The 26,847-nt window shown below is 32.9% G+C and overlaps 2 protein-coding genes across 6 annotated transcripts; both read right to left on the reverse strand.

Moving 5' to 3' along the window:
• Window positions 1-14,862: 14,862 nt before the first annotated feature.
• LOC130674726 (uncharacterized) lies at window positions 14,863-15,975 on the reverse strand. 4 transcript variants are annotated; one of them, XM_057480138.1, is made up of 3 exons: window positions 15,819-15,975; window positions 15,644-15,734; window positions 14,863-15,350 (listed from the first exon to the last, which is right to left on the reverse strand). In XM_057480138.1, the coding sequence occupies exons 2-3, from the start codon at window positions 15,659-15,661 to the stop codon at window positions 14,928-14,930; spliced, it is 441 nt and encodes a 146-aa protein (XP_057336121.1). In that variant the 5' UTR covers window positions 15,662-15,734; window positions 15,819-15,975; the 3' UTR covers window positions 14,863-14,927. The 4 variants fall into 4 exon arrangements, with proteins under 4 accessions (XP_057336121.1, XP_057336124.1, XP_057336122.1 ...); XM_057480141.1 differs by having other exon boundaries at window positions 15,644-15,681; window positions 15,819-15,963; XM_057480139.1 differs by having other exon boundaries at window positions 15,644-15,748; window positions 15,819-15,961.
• An 8,358-nt stretch (window positions 15,976-24,333) lies between these two features.
• LOC130674727 (uncharacterized) lies at window positions 24,334-25,400 on the reverse strand. 2 transcript variants are annotated; one of them, XM_057480142.1, is made up of 3 exons: window positions 25,275-25,400; window positions 25,100-25,190; window positions 24,334-24,793 (listed from the first exon to the last, which is right to left on the reverse strand). In XM_057480142.1, the coding sequence occupies exons 2-3, from the start codon at window positions 25,115-25,117 to the stop codon at window positions 24,371-24,373; spliced, it is 441 nt and encodes a 146-aa protein (XP_057336125.1). In that variant the 5' UTR covers window positions 25,118-25,190; window positions 25,275-25,400; the 3' UTR covers window positions 24,334-24,370. The 2 variants fall into 2 exon arrangements, with proteins under 2 accessions (XP_057336125.1, XP_057336126.1); XM_057480143.1 differs by having other exon boundaries at window positions 25,100-25,185; window positions 25,275-25,355.
• Window positions 25,401-26,847: the final 1,447 nt, after the last annotated feature.

The following is a 26,847-nucleotide window of genomic DNA, read 5'->3' on the forward strand; positions in this document are numbered from 1 at the left end:
ACGAGTTTACATCTATTGGACCCAATTAAAATTCCTGATAGTCGTACAAATTTTAACATTAATGTTTAGACACAAGTAAGACTTTTATTACACGCAAAAAAAATGAATTATAAAAATTAGTAATTGGTAACTAAAAATTTAGAATGTGGTCACAATTTAATATTATTTGAATAGTAATTTCGTGGTTTCATTGAATATATTATAATAATCCTAATTTAAATATTGATATTTAAAGTTTATATGCAAATAAATCATGTTACAAGTAATAGAAATTACAATTTTGTAGTAAAAAAAAAATGAAATTATAATAATTGAACGTCTTAGCTTCAACATTTAAAGTTAGGAACATTTAAGTTTCTAGTAAAAGTAAAATCAAACATTCAGTATGATGAATAAGATTTTTAATGTCGATCAATTGATTTTATGTAATGAGGTATATAATGATTACTTTCTTCAAATTGTCAACAAGTATATTTTAAGCGCATCAGTTTTTATAGTTTGAAACAATAAAATTTTACTTATGTTTGTAAGCCTTCAAAGTATGTGAAAGAATTAATCTAAAGTATTACTGATGCGCGGCTATGTCTATATGGCATGATGACGTATTTTATCAGTTCAAACAGTAAAACTCGAAGACCAAGTATGACACATTTTTTTTTTTTTTTTTTTTTTTTTTTTTTTTTTTTTTTTTTTTGAGAATCATTCTTATCTTTTTTTGCTTCTAATATTATATTGTTTATAAATCAACTTCTTTGATGCGGGTTTATTGTCCGAACAATAAGAATGAATTGAAAATCTGAAATAAATTTATCATTTATTTTTTTTTTTTGCGTGTATCGTAGCCTGATTTACTAGTCATCAGGTTATTATCCATTTTTTTTACTACCTGTGATCATAATAAAAAAAAATTTAATTATTATTTATTATTTTTTTTTTTTTATGAGAAAAAAGAAAAACTTAGTAAAAATAAAAATTTACAAGTTTTGCGATTTAGCTTATTCAATGGTTGCACTCTAAAAAAAAAAATTGTTTCTTTCGTCGTATGAATAAGTTATTAATAAACCTTAATTGTATGAAAAAAAAAATTTCATAGATCAGAAATTTGAGATATGAGTGATAAGCATAATTATAAAGGAAATTATATACGACCTTGAATACTAGGAAATAGGAGATAAGAGAGATCTTCCTCGGACCCGTGATGCTTGATTCTTCTTACTTCTTACCACAGTGACTGCATGATCCTTGGATTTTATAGTTATGAATGAAATCATTTTTCCCCCTTTTTTTTTTTTATTTTGGAGGGTTGAGTGGTCTTCGTTAGTCTGGTGGATCCCATAGTGATTGCTGCTTGTACAGTTGTTCCTCTTGCGAATGTGATATACCAGCCTTTATTAAATTACCATGTTTATTTTATTTCGGGAGTCAGTCGAGAAGATCTTTTTCGGTCACAATATGGGCCGAATCTGTAAGCCAAGAAAAATAGACAGCCTAATATAATCAGTATTGTTAGTGTTATCCCATAAATCATTAGATCGGTAATTTTCGTATCTTCCATGTCAACAGGTTCAACGTTCTTGAGTTCTTCTTCAATTAAATGCAAGGTGAAATCGTAACTTAAATGACCATAATTACTAGTTGAGGCTGCTGGTTTACGAGAATAATTTGTATTTTTTGAAGAATTTAGAGGTTCATAGTTAATAATTCCAGGTAAAATATCGGTAACATTTAAAGTTACGTTCGGTTGATGATAAGACTCGTCGGATTGTTTTGCATTATAATAACCTATCAAGTTGATGTCGTTGATCCGAGCTGTATATCCTGATTCGAGAGTGAATATCCCTGCCCCCGATATCTTCACACTCTCCAATGGCTTCGTTCTCCACATAACTTGTAACTGTTCGGGGTGAGGTAGAGAATACAACCACCCTTTCGTGTCTTCGAGTGGTTTCCAAAAAACGCTGTGAGTCTTACTTAATTTAACGTTGCAATTTTTGAAAGCAGTGAAATCCGAATAGATCAGCAGGTCAGATTCACATGATGATTGAAGGCTTCTATTGTAGACGACGAAGATTGGTGGACAAATGAATAGGCTATTCATCCTTTTGCACTGAGTTAATCCTTTTTGGTTCCATAGAGAGTACAGCTTCGTGTCTTGTGAAATTAATAAGTAGTCCTCTTTGGGCTGGATGTATGCAGATCCCACCAAGGCATCCCCGATGTGTTGTTCAACCGGATATGGACTCATTTTATAAAGGCTGTAGATATCTTGCTGAACTAGTGGAACGTGTAAGATGAGGAGCAATTGCTGATGGAGATAGTCGTGGGTCAACCGCGAAATTCTATATATTTCTCCGGAATATATCTCCCTGGTTTTCAATGGTATTAAATATTTTTGATTATTAGCTGCGTAGTCCAAAGCTGCTCTTCGTATGGTTCTGAATCCAAGAAGATTTGGCGATAGCTGTCCTAAAAGTGCTAAGTTTATTGTACTTGTAACAGTTCTTAAGTAAGATATAAAATTTTCAAAACACGACTGTGTAATGTTACTCCAAGCGTTTAAGTGCTCGAGGTATATTAAATAGGTCATGTTACCTTTGAGTATAGGGCCCGTAAGATTTCGCATTGGGTCCCTACTCTTTAATTGTAAGCTGACTTGTCTATTTAATTGATGTTGAACTGCATGCAGATCAGAATTGACTATCTGAGTGTTGTTTCTTAACTGCATGGTGGATAACCACGGTGCAGCTTCTAAATCCTTAAACCTTTTTATGTAGTGGTCAAGAAGTCCTTTATTGCTGGAGGAACTTGGTATAAATTGGTCGATAACGATTGGTCCTGGATTAAGCATCTGATGGAGTACTTGAAGAAGGTCTTCTATTTCTTGACTCATTCGTCGATAGACATCTATTTTTATATAAAGTTGACAGTCAGCTGCGTTTATTATTCCATGGCATTCCTTATTAACTTCTTCGATTTCTAGCTCCTGAATGGATGGTCGTCGAAGCTGAATGGTGTTGAGGTCGATTCTAGTTACCAGTTTCCATTCCTCTTGTGTAAAACGTACCTTTCCCAAGGGTTCGTAGTAAAGTCCAGCCCTTAGGTTGAATTGTTCAATGTTAACTGCACTACTGTCAATATTTGTTACCAGATAGCTGATGAGTAGGGTGACCATCCAATTCGTGGTGTTCATATTGCAGCGTCTCCTACGAAAAAAATTATTATTATCTGACTGAAACTTAAAAATTATATTTATAAACTGATTCACTAAGCGTTCAGATTTTAAAGCATATTCTGCCAATGAAATACATATCATCATATTGTCCCCATGGACAAACGCTCCCATTTCTTGAAAACCTAACAAGATCATATTTATATGCATTAATTTTCGACTCATCGGATATTTGAATCCGCTTTTATCACTATAGTTATTCCAGAGTTGCATGTTTGTTGCATAATATTCACTCACCTTCATTTCCGCCACAGTATTTCTGTTATTATAGTGATCATTACTTTTTATTTTTTTCAGTCTATTATTTATTTTAGAATTATTGTTATTTGTATCATTATTGTTACCATAATTCATACTTCCTTTCTTGCATTTAAGTTTACATTTCTTTTTACCTCGGTATCCACCATGAGATCCCAAATTTTTTTCGTTATTCCCGTCTTTATTTAAAATAATAAACTCATTACTTCCTTCAGAATCACAAACACTATCTCCGTCGCTGTTTGAATCAAACGGGCTGTTCCTCTTGCTTAGAGAATTATTAATAATTTCGACGTTTTCAACGCACCGGGCCTGCTTGTCACTGGTAAAATCATGAACGGTGTCCTCGCCACCAATAAAACCATGAACAGTATCTCCACCGCCATTAAAAATACGAACGGCATCCTCGCCGCCAATAAAACCATGAACGGTATCTTCACCGCCATTAGAAACACGAACGGCATCCTCGACGCCAATAAAACCATGAACGGTATCTCCACCGCCATTAAAAATACGAACGGCATCCTCGCCGCCAATAAAACCATGAACGGCATCCTCGCCGCCAATAAAACCATAAACGGTATCTTCACCGCCATTAGAAAAACGAACGGCATCCTCGCCGCCAATAAAACCATGAACGGCATCCTCGCCGCCAATAAAACCATGAACGGCACCCTCGCCGCCAATAAAACCATGAACGGCATCCTCGCCGCCAGTAAAACGATGAACGGTATCTTCACCGCCATTAGAAAAACGAACGGCATCCTCGCCGCCAATAAAACGATGAACGGCACCCTCGCCGCCAATAAAACCATGAACGGCATCCTCGCCGCCAGTAAAACGATGAACGGTATCTTCACCGCCATTAGAAAAACGAACGGCATCCTCGCCGCCAATAAAACCATGAACGGCATCCTCGCCGCCAGTAAAACGATGAACGGTATCTTCACCGCCATTAGAAAAACGAACAGCATCCTCGCCGCCAATAAAAACACGATCGGTATTCTCACCAATTCTTGAGTTATTGTTGAATTTTTCGTCAACATACATATTATAAACATCATTTGCCATGAAATCATCATGCATAAAACTTAAAACTTGACTTCCGTCGGCATTTTCGCCAATTCTCGGATTATTATTAATTCTTTTATTAACTTTATTATGAACATTATTTCTTACAAAATCTTCATGCATAAAACTTAAAACTTGACTTCGATCGACATTCTCGCAAATTCTCGGATTATTATTGAATCTTTCATCAATACTCTTATTATCGACATTATTCGTCATAAAATCTTCATGCAATAAACTTAAAACTTGATTTCCGTCGGCATTTTCACCAATTCCCGGATTATTATTGAATTTTTTATCGACTTTATTCTCAACATTATTTATCATAAAATCTTCATGCAAAATGCTTGAAACTTGACTTCCATCGGCATTTTCGCCAAGTCCCGGATTATTATTGAATTTTTTATCAATATTTTTATCATCAACGTTGTTTAGCACAAAATCTTCATGCAAAAAACTTGAAACTTGACTTCCGTCGGCATTTTCGCCAATTCTTGGATTATTATTGAATTTTTTATCAACTTTATTGTCAACATTATTTTTCGTACAATCTTCATGCAAAAACCTTAAAACTTGACTTCCGTCGGCATTTTTGCCAATTCTCGGATTATTATTGAACTCTTTATTAACAAATGAGTTAGAAAAATCATCTGAACATACCTCATATGGTTCCAGCGTAACTACTGGTGCTGCAATTTCCACTTCTTCTCGAGTGGTATTAATAATACATAAATGCGCCTTTCCGTTATGGTTTGTAACTAGTGCGTCTCCCAAATAAATTCCTTTGCCTACCTTGAGGCGTCGTACGTACCCCGTTTTCATCTCTGTGTTTGCAATACGGACGTAAAATCCTGTTTTGGCCCGTGCTGGCACCGTAATAGTTTCTTCATGCTCGAATTTAATCACCTTGTCGTGTAGTTTTAAACATCCCTGAGAGTATAACACATCAATACAATTATCTTTTAAAAATTTGGATCCCAAAATACCATTTCTCTTAATCGGAAAGTCATTCGGAACTAAGTGAAATGTTATCGGGAAGCCATAAAATTTTGTATAAATTTTTCCCAATGTAAATACATATTCTTTAGTGATACCTTTTAATTTTAAAATATCAGTACGATCAATCCAAATATCTGTACCAACCATGTTATATTTTAGAAGATTTAACTCACAACCTGTGTCAATCATTAAAATTACAGGGTCCAAGAGCTCCATTGAAGATAGTTTGATAGTAGGAGCTTCACAATCGTGGTTTAGCTCCACTATGGCCACTCGAGTGCTTCTTCTTGATACTCCTCGTTCTCCTCCTCTGCTTGTACCTGCATTACTGGGCGCTCGGTCCTGGCAACCTCCCGCGTCGCACCCTGTCGTGGAGGTTGTTGGTAGTTTCCCGTCCTGTTTTCCTTCGCCATTTCTTGACTTACACCTGAAGAATCTGGTTGAGGCCATTCCGTGTAATTTCTTCGATTATTTTCCATTCTTTTCCTGCAATCTGACATAAAATGACCAGGTGCCTTACAATAATAACAAACCTTTTCAGATGTCAAGTTATTTCTTGGAGCCGGAGGTTCGCTGGATGACAGTGGGCGGTTAAAGTTGCTTCTGAATCTATCGTTATTTAAATTTGCATTATAATTATTATTATTACTATTGTTATAATTATTATTATTTCTTTGAAACGGTGACTCGCTGGATAACGATGGGCGGTTAAAATTGCTTCTGAATCTATCGTTATTTGAATTTGTGTTATAATTACTATTATTATGGTTGTTATAGTTATTATTATTTCTTTGCAACGGTGATTCGTTGGATGACGATGGGCGGTTAAAATTATTTCTGAATCTATCGCTATTTGAAATTGTGTTATAATTATTATTATTATGGTTGTTATAGTTATTATTATTATTGCGGCTCGGGTTTCGTTGGAAACAATCAACAGCGCTGTGCCCGGTTTTATTACAAATTTGACAAATTACTGGTTGCCCTTTTACAAATGTTACCCGTTTACCATCTTTATGTGGCAAGTCGTAATTATAAGGTTGATTCGGATAATTAAAATCTCTTCTTGTTGAGATCTTACCTCTTAGTAATTCCTTGGCTTTTAATTCTTTTTCTATTTTTACCGCTTCAAGCAGAGTGTTCTGGAACGTGTCATCTCTTCGGATTTTCTGCTCGATTTCTGGTTTGAATCCTCGTATAAGGCAGTCTCGGAATTCATTTCCATACCTGGTCTTCTCGGCTGGCGTAAGTGCTACGTTGTTCTGGGCTTCAATCAGATCTAAAATTTGGTTACTGAGTTCGCGAGTACGGTTTGTGTATGACAATGCAGATTCATCATCACGTTGGAAAATTCTTCCCATTTCGCCTTGGAGTTGATATATCGATTTTGTTGGCTCGTACAATTCCTTTAAATGATTAACAAATTCATCAACATTTGCAAAAACCGTACCTTGTATTGTTCGTCGTGCCTCCCCTCTTAATCTGTTTCTCAACAGCATTACCAAATTTTGATTATGTTCCGCCGGCACCATAGCTTGTGCTTCTCTACATCCATCAATAAAATGAGCAAGTGGAATATTGCTCCCATTGAAATAAGGAACTGCCTCCAATGCATACTTAATTGGGGTAGACATTATAACGTTAGGTTGATTCATGCACAAACCACGTACCTGAAGTTGACCGTCAGCCCCACCTGCAGCGTTGATTTGCCCTGCTCTCAATAATTGTTGACGGCGTAACTCTTCTTGTTCACGTAGTTCCTCGTTTTCTCGTTGTACTCTGTCTCGCTCAGCTTCTTGGCGTATGCGTTCCTCGTTCTCCCGTTGTAGTCGTTCTCTCTCAGCTTCCTGATGCATGCGATCTTCAGTCTCCCGCTGTATTCTTTCTCTTTCGGCTTCCTGGCGAATGCGGTCCTCGTTCTCCCGTTGTATCCGTTCTCTTTCAGCTTCTTGGCGTCTGCGGTCCTCAGTCTCCCGTTGTAGTCGTTCTCTCTCAGCTTCTTGGTTGACAGGATGATTTTCTCGATGCAGATTCCTAGGAACAACTCCCAACAAATTTGCCTTTTGTTCAGGCGTTAGTAAATTTGGATTGGAAGGCAAATTCTCCCATGCGACTTGATTATTACCTGGATTACCTTTTTTATTATCGTTATTTCTTTTTCCGGACATACTCGATTACCGCGGGCGTTTCATAATTGAAATCCCACTTCTGACACCAAAATTTATTGTTTATGTTACGTCTAACATGCAATACAGTCTCTTATTTTGAGTCAAGACACTTAAGTCCTTTACTCGGGCGACGGAGACCTCGTCGTTACGGTAATGAGTATGAAATAGTAGTCAATATCAGGAATTATTTTAGAAAAATAATAATAAAAGAACTAGAACTTACAATTGGTTATGTTATTTTTATTCAGCTTCAGTTGTACAATTAAATTGTTGTTGTTGGTTGGAAGGCCGTTTATTATTATAAATCGTTTGATAAACCAGGTAGAGATTTCACGTTTAATTTCTATTCGATTTGTACCCCTGGGTTGGTTTCGCAGTTTAATAGTGTTGGAGAACTGAGAAACTCGCAAAATAATTTCTTAACCCGACGCACAGTATTTAAAAGAGGTATCGTGACGAAATTTAAGCTCGACGAAAATTAATAAGACTGGACGACTAATAAGACTGGGCTGTTAATGAGACTGGACAACTAGACCGAAAATCGCGAGTTTATATAGACTAGCTAATGAGGGGGAATGGCATGAGTCACGGCCCGTGTCCTGGCTAAGATGCGAACCGTGCCAACTTCTAATTTTTATGAGCTCCTGGTGACTTCTAACGAATTTCTCCTCCTGCGGTTTTTATTTTGCACGTGCGGTAGCCAAGGTTAAAGAATAAGAAAAATATATAATTAATATTTAAATTATATCTTTTAAATTTTCAGTTTTTAGTTATTTCCCTTCATAATAAATATTTTTAATATGGATGTAAGTTATTCAGGGTTCATTATTTCCCTTAAAGGTACATGAAGGTTGAATTCCGCAGAGTAATATCGCTCGTAACTATGGATCACGAGTGGAAGCAAATAAGAAAGAATTATACATAAAAAAAAATCATTAATATCTAAATTATATCTTTTGATTATTAAGTAACCTGTTTTATATAAAATGGTTTTATTACGGGGCAAGTTATCTGAAAAGTTCAGTCTTCCCTTGGAAGATTGATAATTATGCAATTATAGTGTAAGAAGGTTCTGGAAACGTCACCTTGGTTGGTCAAATATAAATTTGCCCTTGACGACATACGTCATCTTAGCTTAGCCTCCAAGTTGGCGATTGGAGGGGGCGCTATCTGAGGGATACCGCTCAGCACCAGGATGGTAGCGGGATTGCTCGGGCCTCTACGAGAGTGCAAATAGTGGGGATTCCGAGGGATAATGTCGCACTCATTGGATTAGAAAAAGAGTTCTAAGCGTTGGGGGGACCACCGGTCGTGGTCGGGAGCCAATAGAATAAAAGAGTCATTTGGTAATTAAAAACGGAGCACTTGGTGGGTCAAGCAGCCGTCTTGTCCGCGGCACGCGTCATCCGGCTTGACCTCCAAGTTATTAGATGGAGGGGTGACATCTTGGGGGGCATCGCCCGGTATCAGGAGTAATAGAGAAGCCGCTCGGTAATTAAATTGAGAGCTCTTGGTGACGGCGAGCATGATGTCAAATCCGAGATTTTTATAGCTCATAAATCACGCAGCTGCGGGTTCCCGAATTGGAATAGAGAAATAAGGAAACTAGAGGACTAACTCTGATGTTTTTTTAGTCTTACCCGTGAAATTGGGGTTCCCCTCTTGCCCCTCTCCCTTCAGCGTCGTGAAGAACGAGAGCAAGTGTACCTAGTGTATACATGGATTTGAACATGATATTACCTTTATGAACTATAATATTTTTTATGGACTTATGCTGTTATATTTCAGATGACCATGAAAATGTATATATTTCCCCTATATGTATATATGCGGACGCTCCGGTTTTTTTTCTTACGGTGTGAGTACATATGTACATACATACAACATATGCATTCAACACATGTGCATATATACACATATATATATATATATATCTATATACATATAAATACATACACACATATATACACCGCATATACACAGATATATGTGTGTTACTTATAACCTCTTGCTAAGAGTTTAGTGTATTAGTAGTATTTAAGTATTAGGACTGCAGCTAGCTGCTATCACGGTATAAGATATATATATTATAAAAAGAAATATAATGAATGTGTTCATGGGAGATCGGTTTTTTTGTGTTCTCTACCCTGGTCGTAACAGACAATCAGTCATGTGACCATGTCACTATGACTTGTGTAGTTTCAGACGGCAACGAGACGGGGAAAATTGGGAACCGCAAGGCTGAGGACGAATATGACAATTCACATTGTCTCAATGTATACATTAGGGTGCTTCATTTCAGAGCCATATATTTATTTTTTTTAAATGCATGTGGAAAAACCATAGTTCAACACAAAAAAAAAATTTTCTCGCATAAAAAAAAATTCTATCTCGATTACAGACCTAGCCCATTGAAAAATTCAATTTTCCCGTTTAAATAACATGGGAAAATTTTTTTTTTTAGCTTTAAGTATTTTTAACCTCGTTAACAAATCAATAGATCAAATAGATTAATACATAATTTTGTAGGAAATTGAACGCTCTACAAAAAAGTTCTCTTATCATTTTTCGATAAATCCATCTGTTTCAAAGTTATTAGAGCTCGAAGTAAAGTTGGAGATCGTTTTACTTTTCCGGTGAAACTATCAGACTTATCACAAAATGTTATAGAATTTTTTTTGTTGCCAATTTCATTCTCTACAAATTATTATCAGTAAAGTTTTTTCGAATTTCGCATCGCTTTCAAGTTATTTGCATTTTAATATCAAGCTCTTAGAAAAGTAGTTCCGATCGATTTCAAGAGCACGACATTGAAATAAAAATAACTAGAAAACAATGCGGAATTCGAAAAAAATTTGTGAGGAATAAGTTCTAGGGAATAAAATTGTCTACAAAAAAGGTCCAATGATATTTCGTAATAGGTCAGATAGTTGCGCCGGAAAAATAAGAAAATCTCGAAATTTAATATGAATTCGACTTCAACCTCAAATAACTTTTGAACAAATAGATTCCTCAAAAAATGATAAGAATTTTTTTTTGTAGAGCATTTAATTCCTTACAAAAATAGGCCTGCCAATTATTCCTATGACACATCGTTAGCTACTAAAAAAAATCAGAAGACGTACAAAAAATTTTTTCCATGTTATTCTTCTGAAAAATAGAAAAGTGCGATGAAGAACCTCTTTATATTAATATTAAGAGCTCTAATTTTCACAGATGTCTTTTTTTATCTAAGGCAAACTTTAGAACCTGTTTCCGAGGAAAAAAAAAAAAATTGTTATTTTTTGGATCACCCTCATATATATAAATATATTTCTATAATATCTCATTAAATATGCAGATTAAAGGTAAATAGAATAAAAACAATTTTGTAGAAAAGTGAATTCTTGACAAAAAAGGTCATATTCGTTTATTTGCTTATTAGTTTTCATCATTAAATAAGAAAGAAGACCGAGGTCGTTTTTGATATCACTATGCGAGAAACGATGTTGCTACATAAGTGAAGTTCGATTTTAGCAAAAATGCGCAGGTGACAAGAGTTGAACATTTGTCAGTCATGGATGTCATTTAAAATATGTTGAGACTATGTATATCTATTCTTGAACTAATTATTTTGGTGATAATACGTGAATTTAAGCTTAAATACTTCTACTATCGCGTGCATTTATTTGGCTAATTATCTTAACAGAAAAATAATAGAAAAAAATCTGTCTATCGGTTGACCCTGCAAGCCAGCCCCAAAACTTCCCGCTGTTTTCGAGCTCAAGGAGCTCGGAAACACGGTTGTGAATACATTTTCGAGCTCTCGAGCTCGAAAATACTTTTGTATCCCATTGTTTTCGAAATAAACCGTTTTTAAGCATTTCTATCTCCCACGATATCTCACGAACGAATGGACCGATTTCGATGGTTAAGGCGGCAATCGACGTGTTTTATTGGGTTCTAGAGATGATCACATTTTGAAATTGTTTGGTTAAGTCGTTTCAAAAATATTCGCAAAAAACCGTTTTTTGGCATTTCTTTCTCTCGCAATATCTCACGAACGAATGGACCAATTTTGATGGTTAGGGCAGCAATCGACGCGTTTTATTAAGTTGTAGAGCTGATTAGATTTTAAAGTCGATCGTTCAAGTCGTTTCTGAGAAATCGAAAAAAAACTAAAAAAAAAAAAGTTGTTTTTTCCGTAATTCGCCAATATTTTCCAGTCTCCTTGATCAAATGATCTGAAATATTTAGAAAAGTTGATAGCCAACAAGCTCTTTCGATTGCCGCCTTAATCATCCAAATCGGTTCATTAGTTAAGAAGTTATAGACCGGTCACACACAGACATACACACACACACACACATACACATACACACACACACACACACACACACACACACACACACACACACACACACACACACACACACACACACACACACACACACACACACACACACACACACACACACACATACCTACATACAGACACTCGGACATCATTCTGAACATAGTCAGAATAGCTTCCTAGGACCTCAAAACGTCGACATCTGAGAAAGACTCGATTGTCGCAAATCGAAGAGAAAACAACAACTTCCCCATTTTTCGAAAATCGTCGATTTTTTTAGCGGGAAGTTAAAAAAGTGACTGACATCTTTTTTTAATTTATTTGATTAAAACGAAGTCACTTTTGATTTGCGATTTTTTTTTTAGTTTATTAGAGCGGGATCAGGCATCAACATGAGACAGATTTATTTTTTTTTTAAATAATTTGTTCAAGATATCAATGAGATCCTCGCTATAGATTAAAATGGTAATTTTTTTGATATAAAAGTTAAATAGACTGGCATGGGTCGTTTTTGATGTCACTTCGTGAAAAACGATGTCGCTTCAAAAGTAAAGTTCGATTTTAACGGTAATGAACTAGCTACAAGAGTTGAACATTTTTTGTCATTCACGCTATTTTAAATATATTGAAATTGTGTCTATTAATTAACTTATGGATAATTTTAGAGTAAATAATAACAAAAAATAACTGACATCGTTTCTAACGTCGTTTAGAGAAAAAACGACGTCGCTACGGATGTAAAATTTCGATTAAGCGAAAATAAACCGCTGACAGGAGTATAAAATTTGTTGGTCATGAACGCCAATTAAAAGATATATTCAGACTATATATATTTATTCACGATCAAACAATTTTAGTGTTAATAATTAACGAAATCAACCGACATCGTTTGTAACATCGTTTCAAAAAAAACGATGTCGCTACCGATGACAAGTTATTTTTTAGCGATAATTCACCAGTGTCAGGAGATTGAATTTTTATTTGTTAATTTTAGCTAAAATACTTCTACCTCACGTGCATTTATTAAGTTTATTATCTTAATAGAAAAAAAAAACTAGTAAAAGTGACTGACATCGTTTTTTATTTTATTTGATTGAAACGATGTCACTTTTAATTTGCGATTTATTTTTAGTTTATTACAGCAGGATCAGGCAATAACATGGGAATTTTTTTATTTTCATCAACAAATCATCTCAGGATGCTATCAAAAGTTTGCCGACATCGTTTAGGATGTTGCTTTACCAGAAACGATGTCGTTCTTGCAACAGTTTTTTTGTTTATCTGATCAGTAGTGAAGTCTTTGCTACGATAGTCGACAAATATTGCCTCGTATTTGTTCAATATCACGTTTTGGGTTCAAGGCGCCATCTCTCTTAATTCCGCTAAACTTGCAATGATTGGTAATGCAGACGTTCCATTTGACTACCGTGTTTTTATGCAACATACTATACATTTTCTACGATTCACTTCGTCTAATTTTAGTCCTTATTATTTATATTATTTCAATTATTAACATCATCAGTTTATTATTTTCATACTTAAATAGATCATATACATGCTCAGTTACTCGATAATTCTCATTTTTCTCATTCTTAGTCATGCAAATCTCAATTCTTTCATCACGTCGTTTTCTTTTTAATTCGACGTCACTTTCGTGTACAAAGCGACTAATCGCTAGACGTCGCTCGTGTCCACCAGGGATTACAATAATTTGGATTCACCAGAGTAAACAAAAACGTCATATTAAAATTATTAAAAAAAAATGAAAGCTGAATTTTACCTTTATGCTGATTTACTAATTCTCTTCTACGTTCTTTGTGATGAGTAGACAGATCATTGACCTTTTGTTCAATAAAGCTATCCAACACCAATGATCTTGAAATTGTTGTAATTATCTTCTGCGACCAATGCAGCATGCTCGTTCTCGATGAACCCACCACCAATTTAGACTAACATTCAGTACTTAGTTTTGGACCAAGACACACCCAGCGAACGCCAGCTTGCCCCCAATGACGGTGGCAGCGATGACGAGGTTGAGAAAAAGGCTGCTCCTCGCAAGAAGGATTATCTTCCTCGCACTAAGAAACGACCGCTTTCCCCAAGTGCTTCCACCAGTGCTACTAAAAAACCATATGATTTTTTTTTGTAATTTATGGTTATTCAAATACAACATTTTTTATATTTTTTAATTACGATTACTGTTAATTTATTGATTAAATATTTAAGAGGCTTATATATTTTATAAATTTTTATAGATTAAATTTCGATTCTATTTTTTTATTAATCAAAAAAAGAAATTCAGGTTTAGTCCCATAATTCAATGTCTTCATTGTTCTTTATTTAATTAATTAAATATTCAATAATCATATATCTGCAATAAAAAACTGCAGAATTTAAATTTCGCGCGAAAAATTTGAATTTAGAAAAACACTAATTTATCGGCGTAAGGTAAAAAAAAAAATAATAAATTTTAACATCTGTTTTTTTTTAATTTGTTTAAATTTTTTGTTATTTAATATAACAATAGATTTTCTGAAAGAACAAAAGAAGATTGTTAAATTGTTTAATGTTAATTCTTGACGGAGAGCAATTGTTGCATATGGATTACATTTTGGTACCTAGAACGATACTTAAACATTTTAAATTTAATCTGGAATTAAAAAAAAAAAATCTTAATCACAAAAGATAATTCTTTCAAATTATTTTTTATAGTACGATGAGAATCTATGGCTAGATAAGAACACTAAAGTAACCGTAGGACTCTAAAATTGGGATATAAATCAGAGATATTAGATAGTTTAGCTTTAATTATTTTATTTGATTTAATAATGCTTTTAGATACAAAGTATGACATTTTTTTTAATACGGATTACAAATCAATCTTGTGATGACTATCATCTCTCAGCAGCTGGATATCTTCATCGCTAATTTTCATAAGTTTATCGATAGCTTCTGAATATTTTTCTTTCATTTCGAAGTAGACTGTTTCGTAGATCGTACCCTTGATGATTTCTCTTGCCTGTGGACATTCTTCATAGTCTAGAATCACCCTCTTTGCTGATATGACAGCAAGCGCACGGTACTCGAAAAAGTCCAATCCTACTGCTTCTTTGAGTGTTTTACCATCAAGCATCAATTCGATCCCGTTTTTAAAATCGGCTTGTAATTTAATAACATCATCAAGTCTTTGAAAGCAATAGCCTGCATATACTTCACAGCGCTGTTGAATATCTCTGGGATGCATAATCTGGCACAAACAGGCTCGTGGACAACTGCAATCGAATTCGGGATCCTGAATATATTACAAAAAATTAAATATTAACAACAAAGTAAAAACATGTACTTATTTTATTTTAATGATACTGAAGTTAGCCGACGTCTAATAATTTTAGGATTTTTTGAGAAAGAATAAATTATTTGAAAAAATTGCACCTGTAGTTTTTTAAATTTTCTACATGTGCATATTTTTAGTTTTTGTTTTTTTATAATTGATTTGTTGAAAAAAAATCCGAAAATTACTAGGTGTCTGCTAACTTCAGTATCATTTATTTTAAAAAACATAATTATAAATTATCTTAAACTTACCCATGGTTCTAAAGTCATGTTTTTTGTTATCCTTAAAACTTATGATAATTGTTCTAATTACTGGTTGAACGTGGAATTTTTATAATCTAACCTTAAATATATATTCTATAGCATTTATTCAAGTAACTTATCATTATCATACTCAATAAAAAATAATATTTTAAAGAATACATACAATTGTTTGGATGAAATAACTTGTACGGACTAAAATGGAAATAGAAATTTTATAAATGCGTATAAGACAAAGATCATTCCTACTTAAAATAATAAATACGACATTAAATGATTAGTAATGATCTACACTGCTGCCAGAATGCCGACGAAAAGTTCCCCTTCCCAAGCATCGTTTAGGATATGGAGGGTAGAGGCACCTCTACCATCCATAGTGTGATGGGGTAGACATCAGTGACCCCTAATCCGATTACTCAGATCTATGTTTGCCCAGAATTCTTTTACTCAGAATCCGATTACACAGAATATCTTTTACCCAGGCATCCGTTAACACAGATTCCTTTTACCCAGATTTCAAATTTTTCAATTGATAGTTTAACAAAAATTCACTAAATGGCAAATAAATAACTATTGTTGAATAATTACAAAAAATAATTAGCTATTTTGAAAGAAAAAAAATTAAAAATTGACTCTTGGGCCAAGGCTGGCAAACTTGGACGTTGGTGCTACGATATTCCAGGTGTAGTTCATCCGGATCAAGTGATAAATCTACTGACCACTGAAGAATTATTTTTTACGTTACTGTTATTAACATTATTTATACCAAAGAATAAAAAATTAAGAAAATTAAATGTTAGTTTTTAAAATTTATAGAGAAAATAAAAAATAAATTAATAAGATTAATTACTATACGATTATATGTTTTGAATACATTTTATAATTTGATAAACTTGAATAAATTTTTCCATAATTTTTCCATAGATTTAATTTAACATGCAAAATTATTCAAATTCACACGTTAATAATATTGTCATAACATTATCCTGTTACTCGACCAACGAGCTTCAGTTTGCCAGCCTTGGTCCAAGAGTCAATTTTCCAATCAATTTTTTCGAGAGTTCACTAAAAAAAATTTCAGCTAGCTATAAACAATTTATTAATTAAAGAGGATATTACGTATAGTGTAACAATCTAGTGGATGACAATTGCCCAGCAGCCATGAAGGACAAGATTCAAGACCCAGCACATGCAAAAGAAAAAAGTTATTCCCATGTGTTACCATCACGCTCATCTATACTGATTAGGGTGTCCGTTATTTACCAAATTAGATTTTTTTACTTGGGTATGATATAAATCATATATTTGTGATCCAAAAATAATAAAAAAAAATAAAAAAGTTTATTCTAATGCCGTTTAATCCTGCCTAAGTAATGATACATTCTCATTTCAGTACAATGAGAAAAATGTAATTACTTGCTTAAAAATGAGTGCACAGTAATGACTAATACATATTTTTGTAGGAAATTTCCCGCTCTTCAAAAAAGGTCTCTTATGTTTTTTTCGTGAATCCAACTGTTTAAGAGATATTGAAGGTCAAAGTTAGATTTGTTTAAAAAAATTTGCGTTTTTGTTTGAAATTTTATAACTCTCTAACACCTAGACATAAAATTAAGCGCTGTAAACTTTTTTGTAGGAAATTTATTGCTCTTCAAAAAAGGTATCCAACACTTTTTTTCTAAATCCAACCATTTGAGTGATATCGAAGCTCAAAGTTGATAGATTTAAAAATGAATGTTTTTCGATTAAAATTCTATAACTCTCCAGCAAACGAATATTTACGTAAGCTTTTAACAATTTTTCGTCGGAAATTTACCGCTCTACAAAAAAGGATTCTTTAATTTTTTCGATAAACTCAACCGTTTAAGAGATATTTAAGCTTTAAGTTGAAAGAAAAGTTTCACAAACCAACACAAAATTTTGCTCTGCCCGAGTCGAAAAATAATTCCGGTTTTAGACCTCAAATGAGAGATTTTGAGGTTTGTCTCAGTTTGTTCTCACCATTTAAAATTCATATAAATCTGAGATGAGGTTAGTCTCATTTTGTGCGACTTTTGTCCCATTTAGGCGTACATGAGGTTAACCTCATGTCTATATTTCTTATCGATGAGACCAGTATGAGGTTTGTCTCACGTATAGTTTTTGTGGATGAGACCCAGATGAGGTTAACCTCACGTATATATTGCTGATGGGTGAGACCAAACTGAGGTTTATCTCACGTATAGTTATTGTGGATGAGACCCAGATGAAGTTAACCTCACGTATATATTTTTTATGGACGAGACCAAAATTAACGTTTTTTTAATTTAAATTAATTTATTTATTATTAAATTATTAATCATTCATTAGAGTCGAAATATGAAAACATGTTTAATAAACCTATTTTCCACAAGTCAATTAGTAAATATTCGCTAATTCAAAAAGCCAATCGTACTATAAATTCCAAAAGGAAATACAGTTGGCACTCTGAATTAGCGAATATTTACTATCTACTCTCAAGTATTTACCTCAAGGGTACTTGTACTCTTCTACTAGGATATCGTCCTGTTGCGAGTAGTTGACAGAGTGACCTTTTCACTCCTTTGAACGGAAGTTATTACTTCTATTCTAACTGTCCAACTAGGAAAATGTTGCAGCGCTCTTCTGCGCCTAGCGGTGACTCCTGGTACTAATTTTTTCTTTCGCACTCTGCGTCTGCACACTTCGTTATTTTCACTCGCCTTATTTTTTCTCTATCTCTTTATTCATTTAAATTTATTTTTTTTTATTTATTTTTTTTTTACACGCATTATATTTTTTTGCGTTTATATTGCGTAATATATTACTAGATCGAAGCAATAGTTGCTAAAAATAAGAAATATTATACTTCAATTTAGGAAAAATTTCTTGTTTAAAGTATTCACAGAAATAAGTAAAAAAAATACTTAAAAAAAATTTTTTTTTCTCTCAGTGTATAGAGAATACTTCAAGATCAATTACACATAACTTTCAAGATATATAAATTTAATTAAAACATATAACAACATAAAATTTTACTAAGTTCTAAATTTTTATTAAGTTCATTTTTATTAAAAAAATGAAACATGATTTTTTATAAGTCCCAATTATGAACGGATTTTGTCCTCAATAATAAATGAAACTAAAGTATTCTTTTTAAGTCCAAATTATGAACGGATTTTGTCCTCAATAATAAAAGAAACTGAAATATTGTTTTTAAGTCGCAATTTTGAACGGATTTTGGCCTCATATAATCATATTCACGTTGAGGGCAGAATGAGACTTAACCAATTAGTTAAGCTGTTGAGGCTTGATTGAGACTTATCCGACAAAAACTGCCGAATGAGACCTGAATGAGTCCAAAATTCACTGTTGAGGCCAAAATCCGGAATTATTTTTCGACTCGGGTGATGATATAAAAAATTTCTTTTTTTTCGAGCTTAAATATCTCTTAAACGGTTGAGTTTATCGAAAAAATTAAAGAATCCTTTTTTGTAGAGCGGTAAATTTCCGACGAAAAATTGTTAAAAGCCTACGTAAATATTCGTTTGCTGGAGAGTTATAGAATTTTAATCGAAAAACATTCATTTTTAAATCTATCAACTTTGAGCTTCGATATCACTCAAATGGTTGGATTTAGAAAAAAAGTGTTGGATACCTTTTTTGAAGAGCAATAAATTTCCTACAAAAAAGTTTACAGCGCTTAATTTTATGTCTAGGTGTTAGAGAGTTATAAAATTTCAAACAAAAACGCAAATTTTTTTAAACAAATCTAACTTTGACCTTCAATATCTCTTAAACAGTTGGATTCACGAAAAAAACATAAGAGACCTTTTTTGAAGAGCGGGAAATTTCCTACAAAAATATGTATTAGTCATTACTGTGCACTCATTTTTAAGCAAGTAATTACATTTTTCTCATTGTACTGAAATGAGAATGTATCATTACTTAGGCAGGATTAAACGGCATTAGAATAAACTTTTTTATTTTTTTTTATTATTTTTGGATCACAAATATATGATTTATATCATACCCAAGTAAAAAAATCTAATTTGGTAAATAACGGACACCCTAATACTGATATATATTTTTTTGAGAATTTATTTTTAATAAGTATAGTTTCTCACTATTTAGCTACCAGTCTTGACGCGATACTTGCTCTCCATATTGGGCCAATACTTAGATACAGTCTTGGCTTAGTATTAGAGATTTCAATGCTTTCTCATTTCGATGCTTAGACAGACTTAGGCCAAGTTTGGATTTAGAGCTTTTCCCATAGTTAATAAGTTTCGCGCCAAGCCTTGGCCAAGCTTGAGCCTATTATTCTTTTCTATAAGGGCACTATCGACTATCGGATGGACGTTCTAGATTTCGGCTATACTTTGAAATTTTTTTATTCAGTATTTTTTAAGATTATATGTAAAAAATTTCGGAGAGTGGTTTTTTATTTTAAAGTTACTCCTCCAATCAGCATTTATCACCCATGATTATTCCTAAAATTTATTGTCATACAATTTAATTTTAATAATAATAATAATAATAATAATAAAGTTTATTCACAAAAACTATCAATTGAAAAATTTGAAATCTGGGTAAAAGGAATCTGGGTTAACAGATGCCTGCGTAAAAGAAATTCTGTATAAACGGATTCTGAGTAAAATAATTCTGGGCAAACATAGATCTGAGTAATCGGATTATGGGTCACTGATGTCTACCCTAATTTATTTAATTAAAAATACATGAATTTATTTGTTTTATTAATTATTGTTAATTGATATTTTAAGTATAAAATTTAAATAACGAATTTGTGACAAACGCCGCAACATTAATTGTTCAATAATTGCATGTTAATGGTATCATTTTTAATTTTTCACTTGGAAAACTAAAGAAATATGTCAGTTGGACAGTATAAAATTTTTATTCGACAGATACAAATTGCTCTAATTATTTAAGACCATTCTTAGATGAACGAGAATATTTATTCAAAAAGAACGTAAAAGATTTAGATTTAGATTTAGATCATTTATTTTATGCCAAAGCCTAATGGCCAGATGGCAAAATACAATTACATAACATGATTATAAAATACATAGTGTACAATACAAATTTCTCACAATCTTTATAATCTTTATAATAGGTAACTTGAAAAAATTTAAACAATTTGAAAATAAACAATATAAAATATTAATTTTGATACATGAGATCAATAATAATTTTAATGATAAGATTTTAATATTTAGATTTTAGTATTTAGATTTAGATTTTTCTGATAAGTTCATATAATATATACATTACATTGAGAGTATTCGAAGTATATGATCAGTTTTATTTTAAGCATCTAAGCTTAATAAGTGATCGAAAATTTTATTCTTAAATACTTCAAGACTAGATGAATTGACAATGTCAGACGGTAGTTCATGCCATAAGCGTATGGCAGTTACAACAAAAGAATACTCATAATTTGTAGTCGTGAAAGCTGGTATTTTAAAGTTTATATGATTCTTTTTAGCAGCTAATCGGTCTGAACGCCTCACATCATCATCATCAACAAATAACTCAAGAAGGTAACTCGGTTTCCCAATAGATAGTAATTTGTAAAAATAAGTTGCCAAATAATATAATCTACGACTAGCGGTAGATAACCAACCCAGTTCACGTCTGAAAGGAGTCACATGTTCATCACGTCTCAGATTAAAAATAAAGCGTATAGTGGAATTTAGGGTTCGCTGCAATTTTAAGTTGTTATCAGTTGTTGCATTTGACAGAACGATAGAACAGTAATCAACGAGTGGTAAAATAGTCGCTGAGACTAGTAGCTTTCTAATATCTCTAGTGTAAATATTCTTCCTCAGCTTTAGACTGTACATGGCAGAATTTTTTTTACTGACTACCTTTGACACATGTAAATTCCAAGATAGTGTATTTGCTATATGGACATTCAGACATTTGGCCGATTCAGAGTAGGGTATAACCACACCATTCACAACAATAGGCAGTAACTGCTCTTGCTTTAATAAATTCAAGTTTCTTCCTGAACCTAGTATCATGGCTTTTGTTTTATTTAGATTAACTTCAAGGCCATTTTCAGTTGCCCAATCAGCAACGAATTGGGCATCATCTGAAATTTTTCCTATTGCTTCATGATACTGATAACGGTAAAAGTGCAAGTAAATGTATTTATCATCAGCAAATAGTCCATGCTTACTGTAGCACAAGCGATCAGCTACAGAATTCATCACTAGTAAGAATAATATGGGCCCAAGGACTAACCCTTGAGGGACACCGGAAGTAATCTCAAGAAATTCAACTGGTAAACCTTTATCGTTCAATACTGATTGCGACCTATTACTCAAGTATGAGAAAAACCAGGTTATAACATTAACAGAAAAGCCTAGTTCAATTAAGGCCCTCAAGATGATCTTATGGTCTACAAAGTCAAATGCTTTCGCTAGATCAAATAACACTAACACAGTTAACTTATTTCCATCTATCGCTCGACTAATATCATTAACTAGTTTCAGTAAAGCTGATTGTGTACCATAGTGTTTGCGAAAACCCGATTGATACTTGTCAAGTAATTCATTATCTTCAAGGTAACTAACCACTTGATTAGCAACTATTCTCTCAAACACCTTACTCAAATGGGAGGTATTTGCTATTGGGCGAGTATCAGACAGTGATTTTGGTGGTGCAATTTTATTCAATGGAACAATAAATACACTTTTCCAATGAGCTGAGAAAACACCTGTAACTAACGATCGATTAAAGAGAGCAGTAAGAAATATTGAAATCTGAGGTATATAATTCTTTAACCATTTTATATCCAGCCCATCAGAACTTTTTCCTTTTGATTTTTGGAGAGTGAGGCGTAGAGCCTTGGTTACGTCAACTATATCAATCACAGACCACTCAAAATAAGTATTTACTTGACTACTATATATAGATAATAATAATTCAAGGGACTCATGGTCACACGAGGGATGCCGACATACCATGGTAGCAAAATGTTTATTTAAATCAGAAGCATCAAAGTAATTTAGAGGAGAAGAGATACTCCTGGTCAGACCCAGATGTCTAAGCTTACTCCATACGGTCGTGCCATGAGGTAAATTAGTCAAAGCAGTCTTTAGATAATTTTCACGCGCACGTGTAAGTTCCATTTTCAACTCTCTCCTTTTTTCTTTGTAACGTAACAAGAGATCAACATTTCTGGTCCTTTTTGCACGTTTATATAGAGCATCACGTTCTTAACATTTTAACTTAAGATCTCTTGTTAACCACGGATTTAAAGGTCTTACAACTTTATGAGAAACTAATGGTGCAAATTCATTTAAGGAGTTTAATACATTGGTAAGGAAAATACTATATAACTGATTTGGATCTGTAGAGTCAAAGAATCATTTGAGAACCTTAACGAACTCATAAGTGAATCTGACAGAGCATCATGCATGATTTTCTTTAATGAATTTACGATAAGTAAGTAATGTGAAGTATAGCACTGTGTTTACGTTAAAAAATACTGCAAATTGTGGTAAAAATACGGCAACTTACAATAATTTGGATTCACCAGAGTAAACAAAAACGTCATATTAAAATTATTAAAAAAAATGAAAGCTGAATTTTACCTTTATGCTGATTTACTAATTCTCTTCTACGTTCTTTGTGATGAGTAGACAGATCATTGACCATTTGTTCAATAAAGTTATCCAACACCAATGATCTTGAAATTGTTGTAATTATCGCTTCTGCGACCAATGCAGCATGCTCGTTCTCGATGAACCCACCACCAATTTAGACTAACATTCAGTACTTAGTTTTGGACCAAGACACACCCAGTGAACGCCAGCTCGCCCCCAATGACGGTGGCAGCGATGACGAGGTTGAGAAAAAGGCTGCTCTTCGCAAGAAGGATTCTCTTCCTCGCACTAAGAAACGACCGCTTTCCCCAAGTGCTTCCACCAGTGCTACTAAAAAACCATATGATTTGTTTTTGTAATTTATGGTTATTCAAATACAACATTTTTTATATTTTTTAATTACGATTACTGTTAATTTATTGATTAAATATTTAAGAGGCTTATATATTTTATAAATTTTTATAGATTAAATTTCGATTTTATTTTTTTATTAATCAAAAAAAGAAATTCAGGTTTAGTCCCATAATTCAATGTCTTAATTGTTCTTTATTTAATCAATTAAATATTCAATAATCATTGATCTGCAATAAAAAACTGCAGAATTTAAATTTCGCGCGAAAAATTTGAATTTAGAAAAACACTAATTTATCGGCGTAAAGTAAAAAAAAAAAGAATAAATTTTAACATCTGTTTTTTTTTAATTTGTTTAAATTTTTTGTTATTTAATATAACAATAGATTTTCTGAAAAAACAAAAGAAGATTGTTAAATTGTTTAATGTTAATTTTTGACGCAGAGCAATTGTTGCATACTAGAACGATATTTAAAAATTTTTAATTTAAACTGGAATTAAAAAAAACAAAATCTTAATCACAAAAGATAATTCTTTCAAATTATTTTTTATAGTACGATGAGAATCTATGGCTAGATAAGAACACTAAAGTAACCGTAGGACTCTAAAATTGGGATATAAATTAGAGAAATTAGATAGTTTAGCTTTAATTATTTTATTTTATTTAATAATGCTTTTAAATACAAAGTATGACATTTTTTTTAATACAGAGTAATAATTGATTAATAGGTAATTACAAATCAATCTCGTGATGACTATCCTCTCTCAGCAGCTGGATATCTTCATCGCTAATTTTCATAAGTTTATCGATAGCTTCTGAATATTTTTCTTTCATTTCGAAGTAGAATGTTTCGTAGATCGTACCCTTGATGATTTCTTTTGCCTTTGGACATTTTTCAAAGTCTAGAATCAGCCTCTTTGCTGATATGACAGCAACCGCACGGTACTTGAAAAAGTCTACTCCTACTGCTTCTTTGAGAGGTTTACCATCAAACATCAATTCGATCCCGTTTTTAAAATCGGCTTGTAATTTAATAACATGATCAAGTCTTTGAAAGCAAAAGCTTGCATATACTACACAGCGCTGTTGAATATCTCTGGAATGCATAAACTTGCGCAAACAGGCTCGTGGACAACTGCATTCGAATTCGGGATCCTGAATATATTACAAAAAATTAAATATTAACAACAAAGTAAAAACATGTACTTATTTTATTTTAATGATACTGAAGTTAGCCGACGTCTAATAATTTTAGGATTTTTTGAGAAAGAATAAATTATAAGAAAAAATTATTTGAAAAAATTACACCTGTAGTTTTTTAAATTTTCTACATGCGCATATTTTTAGTTTTTGTTTTTATATAATTGATTTGTTGAAAAAAAATCCGAAAATTACTAGGTGTCTGCTAACTTCAGGATCATTTATTTTAAAAAACATAATTATAAATTATCTTAAACTTACCCATATTTTTGAAGTCATGTTTTTTGTTATCCTTAAAACTTTCGATAACTATTTCAATTACTGGTCGAACGTGGAATTTTTATAATCTAACCTTAAATAAATATTTTATAGCATTTATTCAAGTAACTTATTATTATCATACTCAATATAAAATAATATTTTAAAGTATACATACAATTGTTTGGATAAAATAACTTGTACGGACTAAAACGGAAATAGAAATTTTATAAATGCGTATGAGACAAATATCATTCCCACTTACAGTAATAAATACGACATTAAATGATTAGTAAGGATTTACACTGCTGCCAGAATGCCGACGAAAAGTTTCCCTTCCCAAGCATCGTTTATAGTATGGAGGGTAGAGGCACCTCTACCATCCATAGTGTGATGGGGTAGACATCAGTGACCCCTAATCCGATTACTCAGATCTATGTTTGCCCAGAATTCTTTTACTCAGAATCCGTTTACACAGAATTCTTTTACACAGAATTTCTATCACCCATAAATTCTATAACCTAGCCTCGAATATCTTTAACCCAGAAATCCGATTACACAGAATATCTTTTACCCAGGCATCCGTTAACACAGATTCCTTTTACCCAGATTTCAAATTTTTCAATTGATAGTTTAACAAAAATTCACTAAACGGCAAATAAATAACTATTTTTGAATAATTACAAAAAATAATTAGCTATTTTGAAAGAAAAAAAATTAAAAATTGACTCTTGGGCCAAGGCTGGCAAACTTGGACGTTGGTGCCCCTGGCGGATCCGTTTCCACCGTCGGTTTCAGTGTTAACTTAGTGTAATCCGAATTACACTGAAAATACACCGGAATTTCACGTGTATCACACGGTGGGTTTGTGAAAATTTCACTCTTAGTTTACCCTTGTTTCACACTAATCTACTGACACTCATTTTACATTCTATTACCATTGAGTTTCCACTGTATATTCTAGTGGTTCAAGCGCCACCGTACAAACTCGCTAAAAAATCGACGTATCAACGGAGTTTCGACGGTGTTTTTCGTTAAAAAGCGGTGTTTTGTCTGCCATGATGACAAGAGGTTTCTACTGTGTTTCCTCGGAGTTTTTACGACGTTTTGTCTGCATTTTCTAGCGTATTTTTAAAATTTTAAAATTTTGGTGTAATTAGTATGTAAAATAGTTATTTTCACGTTAAAGAAGTTCGTGCACTGAAAAAAACCGTTTAACATAGTGTAATTTAAGCGTAAAATTGAAATTCCCACTAAAACCGCCGCCGTGTAAAATAAGTGTAGTTTTGGTGTACTCTTTCTTTCATCAAAGCTCCGGTGGGAATAGCATGTAAAAATCGTGTAATACGATGTAATTTAAGCGCCCGAGTGAAAAAAATTATATATAATTTTAAATAATTATATATAATTCTACACTTATCCAAAAAACAAAAGGAACAAGAAAATTTTATAAATTTTTTAGTGATTTTTGGAAGGCTATATTTTCGTGAAAAATGATCGTATCGAAAATATTAAAAAAGCAAATTGAAGCTTGAAATCTCTAGTTTAAAGATCTTCCAGCAAAATAATTTTTTGAGCTACGGTTTTTGCGGAATCATAAGAAACAGCTCGAGACAAAATTTTTCTAAATTTTTTGGTTCTGGTTTTTGGGTCTACAGGGTCGAGAAAATTTTTTTCCGAAAAATCAATTACTAGCTCGTTTAGGATATTTATTCAGCTACAATTTGCCTTTTTTGTTTCTTTGTACGAGA

Source organism: Microplitis mediator, chromosome 9 (genome assembly GCF_029852145.1).
Source record: "Microplitis mediator isolate UGA2020A chromosome 9, iyMicMedi2.1, whole genome shotgun sequence".
Taxonomy (NCBI): domain Eukaryota; kingdom Metazoa; phylum Arthropoda; class Insecta; order Hymenoptera; family Braconidae; genus Microplitis; species Microplitis mediator.